This window comes from Neophocaena asiaeorientalis, unplaced genomic scaffold (assembly GCF_003031525.2).
Source record: "Neophocaena asiaeorientalis asiaeorientalis breed wild unplaced genomic scaffold, Neophocaena_asiaeorientalis_V1.1 scaffold134, whole genome shotgun sequence".
Taxonomy (NCBI): Eukaryota; Metazoa; Chordata; class Mammalia; order Artiodactyla; family Phocoenidae; genus Neophocaena; species Neophocaena asiaeorientalis.
The window spans coordinates 27,696,285-27,713,528 of NW_020185339.1; the positions used below are offsets into that span (position 1 = coordinate 27,696,285).

Genomic DNA, 17,244 nt, shown 5'->3' on the forward strand with positions numbered 1-17,244 from the left:
TCTCTATAGAAGAATCTTTCTTTTCTAAAAAGTAAAATCAATATGACCAAGCACATCCAAAACTTTAGATAGATAATCGCCAGGTGAGAAAGGATTACCAAAAACACTGGTGCACAGGCGTGCACACACATTCTTAGCTTATCCCTGGACAAACCCTTGGGCTAAATTCTCATGTCAAAAATATGAATGGAATGAAAATCAATCTGTTTTAAAAGTGTTCTGGAGCCAAGCCTATTTGTTAATTTCTTAAATTATCCTCATTTATCATCATCCACTGCCTGGAGGCAACAAAGGACTGTGGTGATTATAAAGTCTGCAGTTGTAGTGGACACCATGATGCAACAGCCAGATCCCCTTTTCTCTGGTAAAAGACTTATTCCCCAGCTGCTGGAAGACAGCTGCTGACAGTGTTCAGTTGTCAGCCCTCTTCGGAATTGCCCTGGCTGATGAGAGTCACTCTGCCTGAGGTCACACATACCCCTTCCTGGGTCAGTCAAGATCCAATGCCTGGTGCATGCAGGAATATAAAGGCCTGGCTGGTCCCTTACCCCAATTCTGAAGAGCTATCTCAGCTTCTAATCTCCCTAGAGGGTCAGTTGAGGTCTTCACTGAGACTGAATCAAAGTCCAACTTTTCCCTCTGTTCAATCCTGCTTCCTCTATTCCTTTCTTTCCCTTCCACAGGTGGCAATCCCAAGAGGACCTCCTAATAAACCTCCTGCATGCTAATGTCCATTGCACTGTCTGCTTCTCAGGAAACCCAAGCTGTAAGAGAAGTCAAACTGCTGGAATTCAAATCATGTCTCTAGCCTTACTAGTTGTGTGACCTCTAAAATGGGGATTAGAAAAGCACAGTAGGTTGGTAAGAGGTTTGAAGGCATTAAAACATGTAAAATGCTTACAACACACTTGGCACACAGTGGATACTCAATAAATGTTACCTATTACTATCAACATTGTTCTCCCCATTCACACATAGTTAAAGTACACAATTTCTCTACGGTATGAGAATTACTGAAAGTTAGGAGCTGGAAAAAACTTTACAGATCACCAAGTCCGATGCCTTTATTTCCAGATGCTGAACATCAAGTCTAAATAAGTGGGGACTTCCCTGGTGGTGCAGTGGTTAAGAATCCGCCTGCCAATGTAGGGGACACTGGTTCGATCCCTGGTCTGAGAAGATCCCACATGCCTCGGAGCAACTAAGCCCGTGCACCACAACTGAGCCTGCATTCTAGAGCCTACGAGCCGCAACTACTGAGCCCACGTGCCACAACTACTGAAGCCCACACACCTAGAGCCCATATTCTGCAACAAGAGGAAGCCACTGTAATAAGAAGCCTGTGCACCGCAAGGAAGAGTAGCCCCCAATCGCCGCAACTAGAGAAAAGCCTGTGTGCAGCAACAAAGACCCAACGCAGCCACAAATAAATAAATAAAATGATTTTTTTTTTAAAGTGATTTAATAAATAAGTTAAGTGACTTAGTCAATGTTCCAGAGTCACTAAGTGACAAAACCAGGATTCAGACCAGGTCTTAAGCAAGGTTGCCTCTCAATCTATATATACTTTGCAATTAAATGAAATTCATCAAGTACTGAGTCCCTCCCCTTCACCTTCTTGCCATAATTGAACCTCTGCTCTCCTCTGGAGAACACTGCCTCTCTCCTGCACTCATACCATGAGCCTACAGACAGAGTGGGTATTTCCTTTGCTCTTCATTGCTACTTCCAGGCCACTGTCCCAAGTTCTACCTGAAAACTCCCAACTTTGAGGCTCAGAGCAGTAGACTGTCCTTGTGGCAGTCATGTCCCCTCATTTCTTTAAGACTTTAGCCCCAGGATCACTCTATTCTCTCCAATACTATTCCTGATATAATTTGTGGTGATTTCAGTATGCAACATCCAGTATCCTTCCATGTCTGGGCCAGTTTTTGATTCCTCTCCTCCAAAGCCCTGTCTTCTACCCTTCTTGGCCACCCACTCCCATTGTCATACCCTACAGGGTTTCTAAACAGGCATTTGGGGCAGGACAATTCTTCCACGTGCAGGAATATCCTGCTCAATGAAACACATGTAGCATCTCTAAATTGCCCATTAAATGCCAGTGGCAACCACCATCCCTACCCCCCTACATATTTCTAGACATCTCAGTGGGGAAGCAGTACCACTCCAGTTGAGAACTACTTACCTAAACCTTATCATTACCAATAACCCCTCCTATAATCTCAAATTCAAGTATCCCTCTCTCTGAGTACCACCTACTTCCAACTCACTACCTCTACTATTTGGACTCTCAAGTTCTTGGACTCCACAGGAACTTATAATCCATCGAGTCTACTATCTTTTCCCTGCTCTTGACCCCATCAAGTCCCCACTTCTTCCTTATACAGCTTAAATTTCATGGTCCAGCATTATAAGCACTGTATCACATAACCTTCAATGTCCTTATCTTTTTTTGCTTTGCTGTAGTCTCTGGACTAAACAGCAACCTGTTAACTCACGTACTCTATGCCTGTAACCTGTATGCAAGTACCTGAATCTGACTGGAGAAAGACACACAACTGAACTGAATGGTCACACTTTTAAGTTCATGATCAGTAACCTCAAGTGGACTGTTAATGCTCTCCAACAATCCTACTATATATCCCTAGTCCACTTACATTCTCAAAACATTTTATCTGACTGAAAAACAAAGAAGTTATCAAAAGAAAACTTTCAGAGTCCCTCATCCCCAATCTACCTACCTAACCTGTATTTGATTGCTTTCTTATTATGAATGAGGTACCTATGCTCATGTAAAATGAATTTTCCACTTGCAGATTAATGCTCATCCCCGCCCCTCCTGAAGGACATCATCCCAGATTGTCCTTTCTATATGTCCTGTGTCATCAAATATTATTGCATCACTCCCACTGGTATATAGACAGGCTGTTAATTCCTCCCATCATAAAAAGTAATAATAAAACTTCCATGACTTATAAAACCCCCTTCAGCACTTCATTTTGTAGATCCCTTTGCAGCAAAACTCCTCTCTACTCATTTTCTCCCCTCTTTTCTTTTTCCCATGTTCTCTTAGATCTAATGAGATTTTTATCCCCACTTCGACTGAAAACAGTTCTTGTCAAGGTTGTCAATGAACTCCATGTTGCCAAATACAGTCAACTCTTGTTATTTGTGGTTATGTTCTATGAAGCTGCCATGTACACTGAATTAGCAAATGCTGAACCATTGTTCCTAGGGGAAATACAGGGTTAGGTTGCTCTATGAAGCTGCCATGTACACTGAATTAGCAAATGCTGAACCATTGTTCCTAGGGGAAATACAGGGTTAGGTTGCTCTATGAAGCTGCCATGTACACTGAATTAGCAAATGCTGAACCATTGTTCCTAGGGGAAATACAGGGTTAGGTTGCTCTATGAAGCTGCCATGTACACTGAATTAGCAAATGCTGAACCATTGTTCCTAGGGGAAATACAGGGTTAGGTTGCTGCAAGCCTCTAGGCACAATATTTTCATCAACCGGTTAACGTATAACCTTGTTTTAAGTGTGTTTCTGTTTAAAGACACCTTTTTTAATACAGGCATACCTTGTTTTATTGCACTTCACTTTATTGTGCTTTGCAGATACTGCATTTTTTACAAATTGAAGGTCCGTGGCAATCTTGCTTAGAGCAAGTCTCACTGAAGGCACAAAAAGTTAGCACTTTTTAGGAATAAAGGTTTTTTTTTTTCCCTTGGCTGCATGGCTTGTGGGATCTTAGTTCCCTGACCAGGTATTGAACCCAGGCCCTCAGCAGTGAAAGCTGGACCACCAGGGAATTCCAGCAATAAAGTATTTTCTAATTAAAGTATGTACATTGTTTAGACAGAAGGCTGTGGCACATTTTTTTTGATTGATTGATTGATTGATTGCTGTGTTGGGTCTTCGTTTCCGTGCAAGGGCTTTCTCTAGTTGTGGCGAGTGGGGGGTCCACTCTTCATCGTGGTGTGCAGGCCTCTCACTGTCGTGGCCTCTCTTGTTGCGGAGCACAAGCTCCAGACACGCAGGCTCAGTAGTTGTGGCTCACGGGCCTAGCTGCTCCGCGGCACGTGGGATCTTCCCAGACCAGGGCTCGAACCCGTGTCCCCTGCATTGGCAGGCAGATTCTCAACCACTACGCCACCACGGAAGCCCTATGGCACATTTTAATAGACTACAATATAGTATAAACATAACTTTTATATGCAGTGGAAAACAAAAAATTTGTGTGACTTGTTTTATTGCAATATTAGCTTTATTTTGGTAGTCTGGAATATAGTACTGTTAATTCATTAACATTGAACTTATGGTCAACAGCACTACAAGTCACACCTGAATGAAACTTATCTAACACATGTATTTTCTACATAAGGTACATCACAGCCTTCTTGCACTTAACACTTAAGCACTATGCTTAGAGGGCATTTTAAACAGCAACATCACCAACAAAAAGCACAATAATGTGAAAAACACAGCACTAACTAGACCACAAAAAGGAGGATTGTTCATAGTATGAGACCTAAAATTGTAAGACAGAGTATTGCATTGTTCGAGCTCAACTGAGAAAGTGACTCAAAATTTTCACTCCTCCACACATGTCCACTAATGACCACAAGAGTGCATACTGATTTTGGGGTTACAAATGAATTTTATCAAGTAGGTGAATTTGCAAATACAGAATCCTTGAGGGACTTCCCTAGCAGTCCAGTGGTTAAGACTGCACATTTCCACTGCAGGGGGTGCAAGTTTGATCCCTGGTCGGGGAACTAGGATCCTGCATGCCACAAGGTGCGGCCAAAAAAAAAAAAAAATCCTTGAATAATGAAGATAGACTATATAATAGTTACTGTTACCCCTCATTTGACCTACCAGCAGCATTTTACATAGTTGATCATCACCTCGTTCCTAATTTCCATGATCCCCATTTTTCTTGATTTTCTTTTTACTGCTTTGGCCATCCCTCTTCAATCTCCCCAACCCCCAAATGTTGGAAAGTCCCGAGTCAAATCCATTGACCTCAATCTCTGACTACACTCACCCCCAGTAATGTCATGTAGTCCCATGACTTTAATTACACTTATGTTAAATATTTAGATATTGTCCCACAGCTCTCAGATGCTCTGTTCTGTTTTTCTCCCCACTTTTTTTTCTTTTTTCAGTTTGGATAATTTTTGTTGGCCTATCTTCAAGTTCACTGATTCTTTCCTCAGCTGTGTCAAACCTACTAATAAGCCCAAAAACATAATTCATCTATGTCACAATTTTTATTTCTAGCATTTCCATTTGACTCTTTCATACAGTTTCTATTCCTCTGCTGAAATTTACCTCCCATTCATTCATGTTGTCCACTTTTTCCACTATAGCCTTTAATATATTATTATTATTTTAAATTCACTATCTGATACTTCTAACAACTGAGTCATCCTGAGTCTACTGATCATTTTTACTTCTGACAGTGGGTGATTATTTCCTTGCTTTTTAGTATGTGCTTCATAATTTTTGCCTGAATGATGGACATCATGTGTAGTAAGATAGTAGAGACTGAGGAAACAGTATTCATGCCTAAAAATGGCGTGGTAGTTCTTCACTACTTCTTCTACTAGGCTTTTAGTGCAGGTGGTGGCTGGGGGAGGGAGGAGTCAATCTATTCAGGAATTGAGCAGGGTTTGGGTTTTGTTATGATTACCTTAAGTACTACCAGCTCTAAATTCCTCTAGTGTGACCTTCTGCTTAGGGTGGGGCCTGGTTTGCCAGAGGGTTTTTCTAAGAGATCCTGCTCCACCCTCAGCTTTAGGCTTTCTCTGTGCACCTGACCCAGAGTGTCTCTCCATACTCTTAGCCCTCCCCAGGGATAAACTGCTATTGCTTTACTTGCTGCAGGAGCTGAGGGGAGACAGAGAAGTTGCTCTGTTATCCTGGCCTAGTCTCAGTCTCAGGAGGTAGGGCTTTCTCCAAGTAGTAGGAAAACTAATGGTCTGAACCCAGGAAAGTTTTCTGCCCTTCCCTCAGGGTTTATGGATTTTCTTTTTCTTTTCACTTCTACCCACACTGGAAAATGGGGTTTATTCCCTTCCCCCAGTGGCTTAAAGCTCTTTTCCACAGGGAAGAAGGGTCCAGGCAGGCCTGTACCACCTAGAGAGGCTTTCTCTTGTCTCCCTTGCTTCCCCTAATCTTTCTCATGAGCAACTCTTGGGGATCCCTGGAGTGGGTGTTACCTACCCTGTGTCTGCAGCTCCCAAGGGTTCTATGTTCTCATACTAGCCTACACTTAGACTTTAGCAATTCAATAAAAATTTAGCTAAATTCTTCTCTTTTTTTGACCATTTTTAATTTCTTTAATGTTGTATCTACTTTATTTATTTTTATTCTTCGCTGCATTGGGTCTTCGTTGCTGCCCACGGACTTTCTCTAGTTGCGGTGAGCGAGGGCTACTCTTCATTATGGTGTGCAGGCTTCTCATTGCGGTAGCTTCTCTTGTTGTGGAACATGGGCTCTAGGCGCATGGGCTTCAGTAGTTGTGGCGCGTGGGCTCCAGTAGTTGTGGCTCTCGGGCTCTATAGCGCAGGCTCAGTAGTTGTGGCACACAGGCTTAGTTGCTCCGCAGCATGTGGGATCTTCCCGGACCAGGGCTCGAACCCGTGTCCCCTGCATTGGCAGGTGGATTCTTAACCACTGTGCCACCGGCGAAGCCTCAATTTAGCTAAATTCTTATTTCCCCCTGTATGACAGCCCTGCCTTCTTCCTGTGCTCTGCTACTGCTACGGGTGAGCCATGCCCACATGCCACTACTAATGTGTTGAAAGAAGTTATGATTTTTGTATATTATAGCTTACTCTTGTTTTACAGTGGGAGCAATATGCTTTCCAGCTTTCTACGTCCTAAATGGAAGCCAGAAACCACCCAATGAGTTTAAATACCACCTATATATCTACAATGCCTAAATTTACATTTCCAGTCTGGACCTCTCCCCTGGACTCCAGACCATATATATCCAACTACCTATTGGACAAATGTACGGTTTGGCAGACAAATTCTAAGGTGGCCCCTATGGTCCCCACCTTCTGGTGTTCATGTCTTTGTGTAATCCTCTCGCCTTGAGTGTGGGAGGGATCTGTGGCTTGCTTCTAACCAACAGAATAAGGCAAAGATGATGGGACGTCATCGCTGTGATTATGCCACATTTTATGGCTAAGGAATGGGCTATCATTCCCTTGATTATATTATATAAGACTCTGTCTTGTCAGCTGACTCACTCTCACTCTCCTGCTGAACTTAAAGTAGCAGGCTGCCATGCTGTGAACTACTTATTGGAGAGGGCCAGGTGGCAGCGAATCGCAGGCGACCTCTAAGAGCTGAGGGTGGCCTCCAGCTAAAAAAATTAAAGTTCTCAGTCCTACAGCTGCAATAAAATGAATTCTGCCAACAACCTGAGTGAGCTTAGAAGTGAATTCTTCTCCATTCTAGTCTCCAGATAAGAAGCCAGCCCTAGCCAACATCTTGATTGCAGCTTGTGAAACTCTGAAGCACAGAACCCAACTAAGAGAAATTTTAGGATAATAAATGTGTGTTGTATTGTTTTAAGCCACTAAATTTGTGGTAATTTGTTTTGCAGCAAGGAAAACTAACAAATAGTATCATAAATTTAACATGCCCAAAAGCTAAATTCCTGATTGCCAACATCTCCCCAAAAAGAAAAAAAAAAATGTGCCAATGTTGTCCATCTCAGTAAACAGCAACTCCATTCTTACTGTTATTCAAGTCAAAAACTGTAGAGTCAATCTTGACCCCTTTTTCCCTCTACACCTACATCCAATCCAAAAGCAAACACTGGGGGACTTCCTTGGTGGTGCAGTGGATAAGACTCTGTGCTCCCAATGCAGGGGACACAGGTTCGATCCCTGGTCAGGGAACTAGATCATCCCACATGCATGGTGCAACTAAGAGTTCGCATGCCACAACTAAGGAACCCACCTGCCGCAACTAAGACCCGGTGAAACCAAATAAATAAATAATTTTTTTTTTTTTTTAAAAAGCAAACACTGTTGGCTTCACAACCAAATTATATCCAGAATCTAACTTTATCTCACCACCACCACTAATACCACCTTGGTCCAAGCCACTACTGTCTCATGCACAATCAATGTAACAGCCTCCTAACTGGTTTTCCTACTTCCACTCTACAAAGCAGCCAGAGGAATCCTATTAAAATATCAAAGTGGTTTCTCTGTAAAATATCAGTCAAATCAGGTTTTTACTCAAAAACCACTCCCAAGGTTCCTTATCTCACCCAGATTAAAAGCCAGAAATCTTACAGTGGCATACAAGGCCTACATTATCTGGCACTCTCCCCTGCCATCCCAAACCTCTCTGCCTCATCTTGTATCCCTCTCCCCTCATTCATCCCTCTCCTACCACACTGGCTGCCCTGCTGTTCCTTAACCATGCCAAGCACATATCAGTCTCAGAGTTTACAGCTGTTGGTCCATATAATTGAAGAGGTATTTCCACAGATACGACTTCTCAGACCACCTTACATAAAAAGGCAAGTCCCCATCCCCATCAACAACCCCCTATTCCTCCTACCCTGCTTTATCAGCCTCCACAGCACATATTACGAACTGATACATTTTATTCTCCCCAACACTAGAATGTATGTTCCATGAGAGCTGAAACTTTTGTTCACTGTTATATCCCCACCTTATACTGAATGACTGAATAAATATTACTGTTATTAGATACTTCTTCCTTACAGAAGTTAGTGTCTAATAAAGCTGTCAAGCCACAAGAATTTGGATAGCAAGTCAGTGACATTATTTTTAAAAATCACTATAAAATTATTTACCGCCTAGAAATGTACTTATTCTATCTCTGTAAATATGCTTCTGAGGAAACCTGGAAAACATTCACATCTAACCAACATAACTGAAATGTGTAAGTAAGCCAACTGAATTAAAACATTTCTGTGAAGGGCCCTATTAACAGAAGGTAAATGAAAGACTCTATCATTGTTTTTCCAGTACCATCTAGGGAAGATATCATTATTCTTCACAGATATAGCCAAATAACAGAGAAGGATACATCAAGCTTGAAGGATTAATCCTTTAGTTGCTTGGTTCTCTAACTTTTTCATCTCAAGACCCTTTTATACTCTTAAAAATTACTAAGGACCCCAAAGAAATTTCATTTATGTCAGTTTTTAATCTAATACTTACATTTAAAATTTAAACAGAAAAATTAAAACTATTTAACAGTTCATTTAAAAACAGCAACTGGAGAAAGCCTGCACACAGCAACAAAGACCCAACACAGCCAAAAATAAAATAAATAAAATAAATTTATAAAAAATAAAAACAACAATCATAAATCCATTACATGTTAACATAAATGATATATTTTCACTAATATGACTAAATATACCCCCCAAATTTGTGACAGAAATGACACTGTTTTACATTTCTGCAAATCTCCTTAATGTTTGAGTTAATAGAAAACAGGTGAACTCTCTTATCTGCTTCTACCTTAAATATGTGCCATATGTGGTTTTGTTGAGGTATATGAAGAAAGTCTGGCCTCACTCAGGTATGTAGTCAGAAAAGGGCGGGGTGTTTTAATTGTTTTTCCAGATAACTATGGATATTCTCCTGTGAAACCACATTAACACTTGACAGGTTGTAGTTTCTTAAAGGTTGTCTGCAATGTACAATTTGAACTCTGTGTATTCTGTTAACATTAAAATCCATTGGTGTATCTTGCATTCTGAATGGATCTTATACCACGCATGATTTTGTAACACAATTTTGTAACAAAAAAGTTGGTAGCTACTGGGAAGCTGTCAAGTTCATGATGGTGAATACAAGTTATCCAAAATTCTAATTTTCACTTGAAAGTTCAAATCCTGTCACTGGCAATACATAGTTTCAGTTGTTTTCCCTGAAGTGGGTCAGGTGCATGGATCAGACAATTTGAAATTTTAAAAATATCATCAGTTCTGCAATATGCATGTCTGTCAATTTAAATTCTCTAATGAATATGCCTATTTTCCAGTTCAGCAAAAATATTTCCTTTAAATCCACAATACATCTGTTGAATTGAAGATGGTTTGCCTCCTGAAACTATTAGTCTCTATTTCAAGTCAGCCCAAAGGGCCAAATAATTTTTCATTTGTCTTATGCAGCAACAAAATTAGTCTGAAAAAAAACCTAAAATAATCATGTACCGCATAAAATGAACTCTACCTCCCCAAGTTTTGAGAAGTATATACATGTTAAAACACTAAATATGCTATAACAGAAAATAAAACTGAATGATCTTGACAAGATATTTAAATCAGATAATTCCTTCCTTCCATACATTTCAACATTTTACAGGGTTTTTTTTCTCTTTTGCGTGGTTCTTTTTTTGAACGTTAGTAATTGGTGATCTGCAACAACAGCTTAATCTGCATAACAAATATTCCTAACTGGCTCAATGTTTTGGCTGGTTCCTGCCTTACCTGTTGAGGAATATGAGAAATATGAGCTCCCTGAACTGTTGAACCAGACTGAGGTGCTGTCTCTGAAGCGTTATTCTTGTGAGAATCTTCCATAATCAACTGTAAGGGGAAAAAAAAAGTTAAAAGATGCTTTCTAACTTCATTTTCAAAAAATCTTAAGACATTTCTTTTCTTAATATGCATACTTTTAAAGAGGAACAAAACAGGCTTTTCTATACTAAGGGCTGAGCTCAATTATCCAGACTCACGTTTTCACACCTTTGCTCTGGGTGTGTAGTGACCTATGATAAGAGCTTTTAAAATGGAAAATAAAAAGTGCTACAGAATATGGATAGTATACTCTATAGTTGCTTAAAAATTGGTAACTTGGTTACCTCCACGGAAGAGAATTGGTAGCTACGGTACAGAGAGAGAAAAGAGATTTTCCTTTAAATTTTTTGAATTTTGATCCACATGAACATGTTTAAATTTAATAAATGGTATACATAAGATAGTCTTCTGTGCAGGAACACAAGCATTCTTTTCTTTTTTTTTTTCCTTTAAATTAAAATAAATTTTTTTTTTTTAATTTATTTTTGGCTTTCTTGGGTCTTCGTTGCTGCGTGCGGGCTTTCTCTAGTTGCAGCAAGCGGGTGCTACTCTTCGTTGCGGTGCACGGGCTTCTCATTGTGGTGGCTTCTCTTGTTGCGGAGCACAGGCTCTAGAGCGCAGGCTCAGTAGTTGTGGCGCACGGGTTTAGTTGCTCCATGGCATGTGGGATCTTCCCGGACCAGAGCTCGAACCTGTGTCCCCTGCAAAGGCAGGCGGATTCTTAACCACCAGGGAAGCCCAAGCATTCTTTTCTACAGTCTACGGAACAGTTTTTCTTTTCTTTTCTTTTTTTGGCCTGCAACATGTGGGATCTTAGTTCCTGACCAGGGACTGAACCTGTGCCCCTGCAGTGGAAGTGCAGAGTCTTAACCACTGGACTGCCAGGGAAGTCCCCTAGGGAACAGTTTCTAATTGCATACATAGTTTAATATAGAGAACTTATTGAGCAAAGGTTGAACAGAATAAATAAATAAATGAAACCATAACTAAGGAGTTTCTGAAGATCTAGATGATCTAGATAATCAATTGCAGGACATGTAGGCTGGGTAAGAATGAGAATAAATGGGTTATAAGAGATGGAATATGTCAAAGAGGAGAACTACTTAGAAAGAGGCTGGTAAAAGATTTGGGTAGAATTTAAGGTTTTTCTAATTATGTGAAAAGACATAAAAAGAGAGAGGGCCGGCCAGCAAACAAATGAAAAGATGCTCAATTTCACTAATTATTAGGGAAATGCAAATCGAAACTACATTAAGATATCACCTCACACCCATTAGGATGGCTAATATTTTTTTTTAAAAAAACCAGAAAGTAAGTGTTAGCAACAATGTGGAGAAACTGAAACATTTTGTGCACTGTTGGTTGGGAGTGTAGAATGGTGCGGTCACTATGGAGAACAATATGGTGGTAACCCAAAAAATTAAAGATAGAATTACTATACGATCCAGCAATCCCATTTTGGGGTGTATATCCAAAAGAATTGAAAGCAGGGTCTTACAGAGATATTCGTACACCTATGTGCATAGGAGAATTATTAACAATAGCCAAAAGGTGGAAGCAACTCAAATATTTATCAGGGGATGAACGAATAAACAAAATGTGATATACATACACAATGGTATATTATTCAGCTTTAAAAAGAAAGGAAAGGAAATTGTGACACATGCTACAACATGAATGAACTTTGTGGACATACGTTAAGTAAAATAAACCAGTCACAAAAAGACAAATTCTGAATGCTTTCACTTATTTAAGGTACTTAGTAGTCAAACCGATAGAAACAGTAGAATGGTGCTTAATAGGGACTGGAGGGAGGGGAGATGGGTAGTTGTTGTTTAATGGGTATGAAAAAGTTCTGTATATTGGCGCCACAATAATGTAATGTACTTAACACTACTGAATTGTATACTTCAAAATGGTTATGATAGTAAATTTTATTTTATGTGTATTTTACCACAATTCAAAGAATTTTTAGAGAGAGAGGGGGCAACTAGGTACTTAGCCCTTAGCATCATTAATTTAATAATTGTGAAGTTTAAGCCTGCATATTCTTTCTTCTCTTTTTTTTTGCCCGTTCTGGACAGCAGAAAATAAATTCATTCTTAACTCTGGATTGATGCTACTGTTTTTAGTCATTGAGAAAAGGTATAAAATCACCTCAAACATAAAGTGTTTCTAATGCTTTTCCCTCTAAATATGTCATGAGCCTTTTTTTCTAACATGGAAAATATAGAACAGAAAGAAAAAGGATGATAAAAACTTAATTATAATATTGTCTAATTTCTTTTCAGTCTTCTCTTTCCACAACTTTTAAAAAATCATAAACATACTGTACGTACAATTTTGTATCCTGTTTTCATTTATCACAAATATTTTCTAGGTTTCAAATAGAAAAATATTTAAATGCTACATAATATTCCATCCAGTGAATGTACATAATTCACATTTTTTTACCAAACAAAACAATACTGAGATTAATATGTTTAGCATATAAAGCTTTTTCTGTAATTAAAATTATTTCCATAGGATATATTCTAAAAATGAGAATTACTTGGTTAAGGAGTATGAATATTTAAGGTTTTCTGAAAGAATTATAGTCCACCAGAAGCACATAAGAAAGCAATGGGAATTTTTTTTTTTTTTAAGAATTCAGGGTTTTTTTTTTAAAGTCTTTATTGAATTTGTTACAGTATTGCTTCTTATGTTTTGGTTTTTTGGCCCCGAGGTATGTGGGATCTTAGGTCCCTGACCAGGGATCGAACCTGTACCCATTGCATTGGAAGGTGAAGTCTTAACCGCTGGACCACCAGGGAAGTCCAGTGAATTTTTTAGTCATGACTAACCTGATAGATGGAAAATGGTACATTGTTTTACATTTCTTTAATTCTCTATTAGTTATGTGAGCTTTCTGTTCATATTATTTGTCCATCCATCTATCAGATCTTGTGTTTTCCTTATTACCCTATATTATTTCTTCATATAAATTTTATTTCTTTCATTTTGATACAAATGTTTCCAGTATGATATAACTATGATTTTAAAACTTTAAATTCTGACAAGTTCATCTAGTGTTTCCCTTGTTTGAACTGCTTTTAAGGGAACTGCTTGAACTGCTTTTAAGCTATATATAGTCCCTTCTTTAGGAAGAGTGCAGTGATTTTTAATCTACACTAAGAGAAGTGTAATTCCAAAGACTAAACATACAGACAGCATCAAAGATGGAATTTTATACTTTCTACATACTATCGCTACTGAAAATGCCTTTTTAAACACTCCATTTCAGAAGACATAAGAATATAGAGAGAAAAAAAAAAGATGTAGTGCTAAAGCACTGAAAGAAACTATAAAAGATTTTATAATACCTTGTTAAATTACTGAAAATGATACTTTTCTGTTTCACTGTGACTCACTGATTTTCCCCCATAAGAATATTATTAAGAAATTTTATATCTAATGGAAACTAACATCATCAACAAAACATCTGACATTTCATAGTAAAAGCCACTACAGTCAGCAAATAACACTTTGGACAATTACTACAACTATATTTCCTACAGAAAAGAAGACAGTCTATTTTCTGGGGTTTTTTTTGCGGTACTCGGGCCTCCCACTGTTGTGGCCTCTCCCGTTGCAGAGCACAGGCTCCGGACGCGCAGGCTCAGCAGCCATGGCTCACGGGCCCAGCCGCTCCGTGGCATGTGGGATCTTCCCGGACCAGGGCACGAACCCGCGTCCCCTGCATCGGCAGGCGGACTCTCAACCACTGCGCCATCAGGGAAGCCCTCTATGATTTTTTTAAAGAGGAATTAACTTATAAGTTTTTTTTCCAAAATGAAAGCAGCCTTTATACCTTCGGCTCATTATTAACAATACATACATAGTTTTTAGTGATGTTATCAGAATGTAACCATTATTTGCTTACTTTTTAAAGCTATTATTCCTAAAATTAAGGTTAAGATTAACAATCTGTTAAAAACTTGCTCAACACAGAATTTTATGCATACATTTTCTGTAAAAATAAAGTAAGCCCCAGGCAGCAGATGGAAGCTTAACATGAAACAATCCCAAGTTGGGCAGAATCACAAGTGGGCAGTGAAACACAGCTTCAAAAGCACCATCAATGGGGTAGTTCCCTGGCAGTCCAGTGGTTAGGACTCGATGCTTTCACCGCCGTGGCCCCAGGGTTCAATCCCTGTTTGGGGAACTAAAATCTTGCAAGCCACACAGCGTGGCAAAAAAAAAAAAAAAAAAAAACGAACTGGATTTCAAATGAATAAAATAAACAGACTGAAAGAAGAAAAAAAAAGTACCATCAATGGGAATGAATTTGGGGAGCTAAATCACAGCAGGCTGCGATCCTGCTGACATATGAAGAACGTTAAAGTAAAGGCATGGCACTTTTAAGAAAGCTTGTTAAGAAAGGAACATATGCTAGGCACTAAACTAAGAGTTCTTTATATATCATCACCTGGATTCTTCATTATTATGTTTTTGGATCCCTATTTTAGAGATGTGTAAACTGAGGATCAAAGGAATTGCCATTTCTGTGGATCTCACAGTAAGATGTGAATGCAAGATCTGAAGCCAGAACTGTTTTAAGCCAAAATCCATGTTCTTTCATTCCACACTGCCCCTCTTCCAAGAATACCTTCACATCCCCAACTTGTCCACCTGGCAAACTCATTTTCAAAGTTTCATCCCAAACATTATGTTCCCAACTGCTCTAGGTCCTTCCTTCCTTAATGCTTGTTCCACTGTGCCTTGCAGATATTTCTAATGAGGTTACTTAACATTCTGAACTGTGTTTATAGGCATGTCTGTTTTCCCCAGTCTTAAGGTGCCTAAGAACAGGGCCTCTATCTTGTGAATGTATGCTCTGTGCCCAGCAGACTGTCACGTATGCAGTAAAATAGTAAACATCAACAAATATAGTTTTCTCATCTGATGAATGAAGAGGGTCTTAAGTTTCTCCACCTACAAATGATGTAGAAGCCTGCGGGCAAGAAGTCTCTTGATCAACATTTCCACAACTTAACTCACAATCTCCCCTCAAAATTGCTATTAGTCATACTGAATTTGTTTCAGATCTTCAAATGTGCCTGCACTGCTTTCTCTCACCTTCAGGCTTTCACGTATGCTATTCCGTCTGCCAGAAACACTATTCCTCTTCAAGCGGCCTATTCCTATAAGTTATAGTTCCAGGCAAACTTTCATGACTCCTTTAGACTGGTCTAGAAGCTTTGGCTGTATCCCCACAGCACATGCTTCCCCCACCTTTCATGGCACTTATTATCACAGTATAGTAATGGCCTGTTTTCTGTCTCTCTACCAGAATGCAAGCTCTAGGGAGTCAAAGACCACTTCCTGTTCCCAATATAATACCTTGCACTCAACTACTGCTGAATAAATCAATGTGTTTAGTTGGGCTTACCTACTTAAAACTGATAGAAATAATGGTTAACAAAATATCTTCAGACAATTACTCAAGCCTAGCTTTAGGAAGAGGAAAATTCAGGCACAACACCCTACTTTAGAGCTGAAAATTCATTAGTATAAATAAATGGGATGACATGTGAAAAAAAAAAAAGCATTTTTTGAAGGTACTACCACCTACTGGTGATACAGTAGTACTGCACAGATGTAGCACAGACGAAGCCGAACCTTAAAGGACAACTGCAAATAACAGACCTAACATATTCGTCTTAGCAACACAGTAGTGATTCTAATTGAGACACCGAGTAAACTGCATATTATAAAGTCTATAGGAAAACCAGCATTTTAATAAAACTGCATATTTCTGTTGGTAATGAAATTTTCAGGATAAAACGAATTTTGCGAACATAAGCAAACATAGTGTACAAACTCTTAACCACAAACGAGGCCAGTTTGACAGATGCTTGCCAAATCTATGCTGAATAAGCCTCAGAAACGTAAAGGCTCCCAATGACTATTTTAGCCCATTACGCCTCAAAAGATGACAAAACAACAAGTGATTACCATCGACAATAATTGTAAAGAGATCAAGGGGGACGCTCCACGGCGTAGTTGACGCTATGAAATACCATGCTTACTTTTGTGATACAGGAGAAAATCAAAGAGAACGTTTGCTCAGTTTGATCGTCTGTCCGGGGGTAAACAGACGACCTCTGTCACTCCACACTCCCCTTCCTCGCCTGCCGGCTGCACCTTTCCGTGACTGTTTAGGGTGTGTGTGATTATTCTACGTCTCCCCACTCGACAGGAAGCTCCCAGAGGATAAGGGCTGGCTCTGCCCACACAGCGAGTGTCCTGGGCCCCGCACCCCGAGGGCGCCCGGCGCGCTCTGCGGGGTCCCGGGCGGAGATAACCGGTCGCGGGCCGCGCTCCGCGGAAGACGCGCGGAGGCCAAGGCCACGCCGCCCTCCCCGCGGCTCCCGCCCCAACCCCGAGACCTTCGACGGAGGGCGCTCGCCTTGGGCCACAGAGCGGCGGCTTCAGAGGCGAAAGCCACCCTGCGGCAGGAGGTCTTCGGTTTATTTTTCATTAGGGGGGGCAGCAGGCGAGAGGGAGGAAGGAGGAGACCGTCGACTGAAGGGGCACCGGGGTCCAAGGCAGAAGAACCGGAACCGCGGGCAGCCCCTCCCCCTTCCGCCGCGCGCCCTCC

The 17,244-nt window shown here is 40.2% G+C and overlaps 1 protein-coding gene across 7 annotated transcripts in view; it reads right to left on the reverse strand.

Moving 5' to 3' along the window:
• Positions 1-17,244, reverse strand: part of ATF1 (activating transcription factor 1) — a 56,595-nt gene that overhangs the window by 38,888 nt on the left and 463 nt on the right. For 3 of the 7 annotated variants that reach the window (XR_003002098.1, XM_024736725.1, XM_024736720.1), the window contains exons 1-2: positions 17,053-17,192; positions 10,512-10,610 (exon numbers count right to left, since the gene is read on the reverse strand). Coding sequence is in view for 6 of the 7 variants with exons in the window: in XM_024736725.1 (XP_024592493.1) it covers positions 10,512-10,610; positions 17,053-17,124 (171 nt within the window). In the remaining variant the exon portion in view is untranslated. The other 4 variants (XM_024736726.1, XM_024736724.1, XM_024736723.1 and 1 more) reach the window with 3 other exon arrangements.